Source organism: Monodon monoceros, unplaced genomic scaffold, assembly GCF_005190385.1.
Source record: "Monodon monoceros isolate NGI ecotype Baffin Bay Population unplaced genomic scaffold, NGI_Narwhal_1 Super_Scaffold_16, whole genome shotgun sequence".
Lineage (NCBI taxonomy): Eukaryota > Metazoa > Chordata > Mammalia > Artiodactyla > Monodontidae > Monodon > Monodon monoceros.
Window position 1 is genome coordinate 58,813,726 of NW_021703772.1, and position 8,636 is coordinate 58,822,361.

At 31.4% G+C, this 8,636-nt stretch overlaps 1 protein-coding gene across 2 annotated transcripts in view; it reads left to right on the forward strand.

The window, feature by feature from the left end:
* SP3 (Sp3 transcription factor) overlaps window positions 1-8,158 on the forward strand; it is a 64,824-nt gene extending 56,666 nt beyond the window's left edge. For both annotated transcript variants that reach the window (XM_029224829.1, XM_029224830.1), the window contains exons 6-7: window positions 3,828-4,024; window positions 6,382-8,158. In XM_029224829.1, the coding sequence (XP_029080662.1) occupies window positions 3,828-4,024; window positions 6,382-6,698 (514 nt within the window). In that variant the 3' untranslated portion in view covers window positions 6,699-8,158. The remainder of the gene's footprint in view (window positions 1-3,827; window positions 4,025-6,381) is intronic.
* Window positions 8,159-8,636: the final 478 nt, after the last annotated feature.

The following is an 8,636-nucleotide window of genomic DNA, read 5'->3' on the forward strand; positions in this document are numbered from 1 at the left end:
CTTATTCTTTTCTTTAAATTGAAAATCTTTTAAAATTATTTTTATTAAATTAATACATGCTCATAAAAATTCAGAAATATAGAGGAGTTTTAAAAGAATACGAAACTTCTACCCTACTTCAAGATGACTATTGTAACATTTTTGTATATATCCTTCCAGACTTTACTCTCACTGTTTTATGTGTCTGTTTTTCTTTTGAAAATTTTTGTGATCATATTTCCAAGTGTACATAGAGTTTGTATCAGTTTTTTATGACTGTATAGTATTCTATGGTATGGATGTGTAAGAATTTAACAACTTTTGGGAGTTTATTGTTGAAATTCTAATTCTTACACATATATCTTTGCACATCTGATTATTTCATCATTATAAGTTGGCAGTGGTGGAATTGTTTTATCAAAGGGAATTGTCTGCTAGAAAGGTTGTATCAATTTATACTCCCATCAGTGGTGTATGAGAGTATGTTTTCCCACACCCTTGCCAACAATGGATTTTATAATTTTTAAAAACCTTTTAAAGTCTGAGAGATGAAAAGTAATTCCTCACTATTGTTTTATTCAGTATATTTTTGTTACTTTATTTGAACATTTTTTGTTGTGTTATTTTACCATGTCAAAATTTCTTTCGTGAATTATTTCTTTGTCTTTTGTGAATCTGTTAATTTGTCTGTCATATGTGCACATATTTTTCCAATTTTACATTGTCTTTCAACTTTGTCAGTGGTTTGCAAAATGCATTTATTTACACAAGTAAAGAAAGTTCTCACTTAAAGCTTGCAAACCTTTTTTTAAGTACAAAATTTTTAGTTGAGATGCATTATTATCATGCTATTAAAAGTCTTCCTTAAACTGAGGATTATAAAAATACTCATATTTTTCCAGAACTTTTGTGAGTTCATTTTTTAATAACTTATTCTAACAATTAAAATTGAAGTTCTTAAGAAAAACAACTGTTGTTTCTTAGAGCTCATTTGAACAAAATTCAACTAATATACTCATGATAGGCACAATTGTATCATTGACAGTTGCTGCATCTCATTAGTAGAAGCATAACATATAGTAAATCCTGTTCTGCAAAGGTGAGGTAGGTGGCACTTTATACATTTTAGAATATTAGCCTTTCCGCAACAGTATTCTTTTAAAAAAATAATAGTACGTATAAAGTGGCATCTTTAGAGAACTAAATTTTATTTTTTTACCTTTTTGAGCAAGGTGTAAAATATAATTAAATATTTTAAAACTGTCTGTATTCATTTGGGCATTTAGCCAATATTTATTAAGCAGAACCAGACTTCAGAAACTTTATACTCTAGTGGAAGAGACAATTTTATAAAGTAAAATAAATTCTAAAGGCGTTATTGTTATATAGGTTTTGTGTGGTTTAGACAACCTCAATCCAGTTTTTAAAAATTTAAGTTAATTTGTAAAATCTGTTTTCTTCCCTGTTAGCCTTTCAGTTTGTGTTCCGTTTCTCCTGTCCCAAGCAAAAGACTCGATTTACTTAACTTTTCTTAATCCATCTACTCAGAATTTAGCTTTATTTATTGTGTCACTCTGTCTTTGCATTATTAAAATTTTGGGAGCAAGTTTAAGCAGTCAAGAAAATGAACTTAAAATTGTTAGTTTTGTAAGATCATGTAGTAGGTATTAGTGGTGTAACTATATAAATCAAGGGGAAAACTTAACGGTAATCTTTTACTACTTGAAGTTTGTTGATAAATTCACTTCAGTTCTCTTCCTTCACATCACATGCCATAAATCCATATCTAGATGTTATCTTGAGTAAAAAAATTTTTTTTAGATAAAAACTTGGACCTCGGTATTGGACTTTTTCCCTTATATTGTATATTTTCGTGTGCCCCGTCTCCATTTTTTTTTCTTAGTTGCCTGTCCCATTTTCAGACAACGAGTATGTCTTGTTACCTTATAATTCAGTTGATGCAAACATCTTTCCCTGGATTTTTGGTTCTTTGGGAACTCATATTTGTTGCTGTAATTTGTTATAGTCTTGTGCTTTGTTCGTGCTCTCAAAGCTAAATTTTGCTAAGTTAGTAAAATAGCACTTTTGAATTTATAAAAGCACATTGATTCACCTGAGTGGTAGGATTAGAAGAGAGGCAAGAAGTTAGAGTGTAGAGTGAACTGAATTGGGTTCTCTGTGAAATTGCTATGGTGAACACAATATGTAAAATCGGTTTGTACACCAATAGCCACAGACATTGCTCTTTTTCTTAGGGCCATTTAAGAATAAAACAAATTTTAAAAGCTAAATTAAATGGAAATATTATTGGCTTTGGTTAAGACTTTGGCATTGCAGGTGAGCCAGCAAAACCTGTTTCACTCAACTCAGCTCTTTGAAGAGAGTTGTAGAAATTGGGGGTGGACTGGAGCAGAAACTAGAATTGTGTTAGATTATGACATCCTTGCCCTTGAGACAACAGCATGACTCCTCCTTGTCTTTACTTATGCTATTCCTCTGCCTGGAATGCCTTCCCTCCTTTCTATCTAAATCCTACCCACCTCCTCCACGAAGCCTTCTCTAACTACTGGAGCCCACATTGATGTCTCCCTGTTCAGAACACCTATGGCATCTAACAGCCAGCACTGCACCGTTTAGCACTGTTTGTCCTATGGCAATTTCACATGCTACTGAGTGTGAGTACATTAAAATATAAATGTGGGGAAATATGCATTTTTCCAGTAAAATTTGAAAAACGATAGGTATATTATATACAGGAGGATTTGCAGGCTTATGGAAGGTTTACAGGCTATACCTAGACTGTGAGATTGTGGGAGGAGGGGAAGTTGGGGGGGTCTTAAATGTACCTTTTTGTAATCTCAGAGAAACTGCAAAGTTTATATAATATGATTTTGACAGTTGATGAGTCTAAAATGTCATTTTTTTTATAAACTCATTTGTTTTTATTCAGTAACTAGCCTTTTTCTTTTTTATTTGAGGTTGAGTAATAACATTTTCTATAGTGTTTAATATGATTTCAATATCAGTTCTGGAATGAAAAATGTTTTCTTCTTGCTTAGGCTAAGATACCTGTGTTCACCCATCTAATAAGCACATATCTTCTAAACCCTGTTCTTGGTATCAAATACTGAAATGTAACATGTCAAATTTTGCAATGTGGAGAAACTGCATTTTATTATTTCTCTGATTTATAATTTTGGGTATCTTTGCATGGTTAATAGGGAATTTTAACTGTAAAGATAATTTTAATTTATTTCATGTAGTTCTAGGGATCTAAGACAATAGCTTTGTCTAGATTTTTTTCTCTGATTTTCTCCAAGTCAGTGTATATTCAGGGTGTGGCCATACAAATATGTGAATAAATAATGCTTATATCATCTTAATTTAAAGTCTTCTTAAGGTGCCTTAATTGTACCTATGATTAGTTATGCATTTATTGTTGGTTTATTTACTTTTTAAATTAGCTAACATCATGACTTTGAATAGGCCATTTAGTTTCTGGTACAACTAATTTAATCGGATTGGGCTTATGCATAGAATTTGGGAATGGTTCTGACCGAATAATAAATAACTTTACTATACTCTTTATGTATGAAATGTTCTTTTAAATTATATATTTCTTGAGCATATTTACATTTGGACAACACTCACATTAGTTGTGGAGTAAAATGAATATGTAAAACTTATTAATTTTTCTTTAAATTGATTTTAAATGGTCTTGGTTTCTGATTGACCTTACAGTGATAATGTCTTCTATTTGAAATTCAACATGGGGAGTATGATATGAGTGATAATGTCCATTTGAATATTTTCATATAAGTATATATTATTCTGTGTGTGTTTTTTAGAGGTACCAATCTTGGGAAAAAGAAGCAACACATTTGTCATATACCAGGATGTGGTAAAGTCTATGGGAAGACCTCACATCTGAGAGCTCATCTGCGTTGGCATTCTGGGGAGCGCCCTTTTATTTGTAACTGGATGTTCTGTGGTAAAAGATTTACTCGAAGTGATGAATTACAGAGGCACAGAAGAACACATACAGGTTACTAATATTTACTTTTACCAGATAAAAATTAACTGTAAGGCTACATACTACCTTGAAATTTTTTTTTAAGCATACCTTACTGAACTGAATCTTTTAAAATACGACCAATTACATCATATTTCTGTCTTCAGTAACACCAATTTAAAAACACTAATTCCAAACAAGTCAGTATGGCTTATTTTATAAAATAATGTTTTATTTTATGCAGACTTTGGTTAGCTTTTGTTTTCATATTATTCAGTGTCTTAAGCCACATTTATCTCATCATTGTTAATTATGTTAAAGTTTTAAATTAGTTGTGTGCTTTTACTCTTGATCCTTATCTTCTTCTTCCTCCTTAACACTGTAATAAATAATAATTCCTTTTCCTTTGATAAATTCAGGCATTTCACCCTTTCTCGTTTTAATATGTGTGAGGTAAGCAAAAGATATTTCACTGAGGAATAACCAAGGCATTGTTGATGTGAAGACTCTTTCATTTAATTGTTTTAACACATAGTGTTGTGTGGTTGTTACATGAAATGGACCTAGGAATGACCCAAATTGAATTCTAACTTAATATAACATATTTTTCTTCTACTGCCATGTAATGATCAAGGTGTTCATCAGTCTATGCTCAATACTGAAGAATTGAAAAATATATAATGCATTTACAAAGTTTAGAGAGCATAGAAGAAAGAACTATGGTGAAACGGTGGACGATATGGATTTTGAAGTCTCTTAGATCTAAATATATAAAATAACCCATGAAGTATGTAGTATTATGTTACATACTCTACTCGTTTTAATTTCTGTCTCATCAGGTAGGTAGACAGATGAGCTTAACCTGTTTGAAACTGCAACGGACAATATAAGAAAGTAGATAAAGTGTGCTTGGAGGCAGAGATCATTATTGTTGGGATAGTAAGGCATTTTTGAGCATGGCCCTATAATAGAATTTTCCTCAGTGGAATTTGATCAGCAGGATATAAAAAGAAATAATGTAAAAGGGAAAAAAGGTCTATGATCAAATAAGTGTAGGAAACACTGTGTTAAAGAGGGTTACTATACAAGTACTTTCAAGGAATGCCTCTTAGGACCTTTAATAGAATGTTAATGAGCACTGTACATCTCCCAAGTCGCGGGAGGTAGTGGCAACCTCTCATTGTGCCATTTTGCCATGGAGTATGTCTCAGGACTAATGTTCCAAGAGAAGCTTTGGGAAATACCTTCCCAGAAGAATAGAATAGTATATGAATAGAAGAAGTGAGAGATCATTTGTCACGAGTGAAGATGAGATTTTATTTAACACATTTCTGTTACGTAGGATTGAACCACGTTACTGGAGTTAGGTAATGGAGAGTCTGAACTGTTCAGTTATCTGCAGGTTACTCTTGCATTCCCATACCACCTAGTACAGTGGTGAAGTTTTGTACTCTAATAAAATTTGATATTTAAGGAAGATTTGTCTGGCATTGATTTGTTGGATTGGAAAGGGAGAGACTAGTGTGCCATTGTAATATAGTTCAGGCATGAGGTCTGATGAGGACTTACTGAGAGGAGAGGTGCTGGAACAAGAGATATGTAAGAAAGACATTTTGAAGAAAATAAATTAAGAAAATACTGGATTTGTTTATTGATTGAGTTCTCCTTAGATTCCTTGTAGGTTGGCCTTTTGCCTTCTACTAATTGTCTTACATAGTAGGTCTTCAACATAATAGAAGTTCTGTCTGTCTTTTGTATTTAAAAAAGTATTTATGCTGGGAAATAAATTTAGGCATCATAGAGTCTTATTAACTTTTAACATCATGATTTATTAGGCTTGCTCTTGATTATTCCAGCTGAAATCAGGTCATCTGGCCATCTCCATTATTCTTGGGACTACTCAGTCTTTATTAGACTTCAAGCTTGTGTCTTGGCTTTAATCTAGAAGTACTCTGTAGTTACTTAAATTCGCATTTAAGAGTTGAAGGTTGAGTATCAGGGATCTCACATGTTAATAATACCTTAAATATAACTTAAAACAGTGTATTTTTCTTTAGAGAAGTATGCTACAGATAGTCATTTTTAAGCTGGTATTTTGTAACAGATGTTTCAAAACTATTAGCATAGTTGAGGTATTAAATTCTTACCTGAATATCAGTGTATAATAAGTTTGAAGATTGCTTTTCATCCAGAAATAAAGGTGACAGATTTATTTTGAGGAAAAGTATTCTATGAGAGAAATTTTGCAGGGACAGCTCATGAAACTAATATAGTTCTAATTGAACTCTGCTCCCTGTCCCTAACTGTCAGTGTTGGCTTATTTTCTTTCTCAGGGAATGAGAAATTTAATGTTAAATTTAAAAGACTAAGTAACTTAATTTCTTCAACAGGTGAGAAGAAATTTGTTTGTCCAGAATGTTCAAAACGCTTTATGAGAAGTGATCACCTTGCCAAACATATTAAAACACATCAGAATAAAAAAGGTATTCACCCTAGCAGTACAGTGCTGGCATCTGTGGAAGCTGCACGAGATGATACTTTGATTACTGCAGGAGGAACAACACTTATCCTTGCAAATATTCAACAAGGTTCTGTTTCAGGGATAGGAACTGTTAATACTTCCACCACCAGCAATCAAGATATCCTTACCAACACTGAAATACCTTTACAGCTTGTCACAGTTTCTGGAAATGAGACAATGGAGTAAATATTACACAAATACTTATTCATCGTGGTTATTTTTATACAGTAGTGAGAAGAACATTGTTCCTAAGTTCTTAGATATCTTTTTATTGATGTGCAAAAATTTTTGGATTGACAGTAACTTGGTTATACATGACACTGAAATGCCTTACTTTGTATGATATTCCATAGTATATTAAAAATGGTAAAATTGCATGGGTTTTGTAGGTACTTTTGGAATCTAGAAGAAATGAAATTTTACCAAGTTATATAAAGAGAAAATTGAATTTAACAATGCGAATGGTAGTCTTAACCAAATGCATCAATCCTGTGTGGTTTAGTGTAAAAATGAGAACATGTTGGTATTTATCTATTGTAAGATAAAAAAAAAAAAGTTGGTGGGTGAAAGAAATCATGTTATGATAAAAAAAATTTTTGTAATTTTCTTGATGACTGGAATTTTTATTATGCATAACTGACAAATCAAGTTTCCAAGCAAATGTTACATAGTGTAGGCTTTACTTAGCTTATCAATTTGTCATTTTGAAGCTAATTATTTTAATTAGGTTAACTATGTACAATATTTTAAGCATTACTCTTGTAAGATTTTGAAAACTACATTTTAACATGGAACTCTAGGGATAGTCACCTTTTAAATCCTGTTGAAAAGCCATGTTTAAGATTTAATTTGCCAAAATAATGTCTTGTTAATATTCTTTCAATAACGAAGTTGGGCAATATAACCAATGTTTAAAAAAGTTTAAAATGTATAGGTTGAGGCATTTGGGTGGTAAGAAAATGTTATAGTGAATTATCCCTTTTCTTGAGTATTGGAGGACCAAAAAAATAAGGTGTTATTGCGTCTTAGCAGTGATTTTTTTTTTTTTTTTTTTTTTTTTGAATCCAATCTTGTTTCCAAAAACCACATGTCTGCCAGGGCCTTAAAAGCCATCATGTAAATTACCAGTAAAGTATAACATATGCAAACATAACAAAATCACTTCCATAGTGACGATACTCCAACCATATGGATATTAGTCATAGAGAACTAGAGGTTTTATGATATTTTTTTAAGTCTTTTTTGTTTGTTTGTTTTGTTTTTGGTCTAGGTAGTCAGTCTGCACTTAAATATCAACCATTTTCCTTTTTTGCTTTTTCCCTTAAAATTTATATGTATCCAGTACATTTAATTGAGAAATGTATGTTTTTTATTATGCTGTATTTTCTTTTTATTTTTTAATTATTGTTTATATTTTCAATTATTAAAAAATGTACAAAATAAAGTTTCATTGCTGGTCTTGTAAGAGCTATACAATTTTCCAAAATGTATACCTATAACTGCAGCAGTTCACTTATTTCAAAAATTTGGGATTCTGTTCATTTGTTATTCTTAAGACCACCTCAAATTTAAAGGCTACCTTATTGTACGTTTAAAGTGTATTATAACAGTGTGGTAGTTAATAAAACACTATTTTTTTTTTCTTTTGAGTTTGTTGTATTCCTATGCATTTAAAATAATTGCAGTGGTATGGGGTAAGAAAATCAGTGTGGTTTATTTTTCTTAGCATTTTATTTGCAGATTCTTGATTTCAGATGCTGAGATTATTGTAAACAGGTATATTTACTTAAAAAGGGAAGAGTAGAGGCTCTAGCAGATTACTATTTTTTTTGCCTAAAAATGAACTTATTAAATAGAACTTTTGAAAAAAATCTTTTAGCCCACATTGATTCATTAGAATTTTATCAGTCCATTTTGCAAACCTTATTTTTCCTTTGTTTGTTTCCCCTGTTAAAGCAATGCAGGATATTGATTTATCAAAAACTTGAGTTTACATGAAGATTCTTGAAAATGATAACATAAGACAAGCTTTGGTAACCATGGCAAGAGTTATTTGAAAGGGTTATGTTTTTGAATTTATATATGTCTAATCATAAAGGCAGGGTAAGAGGGAAGGAAAAATTA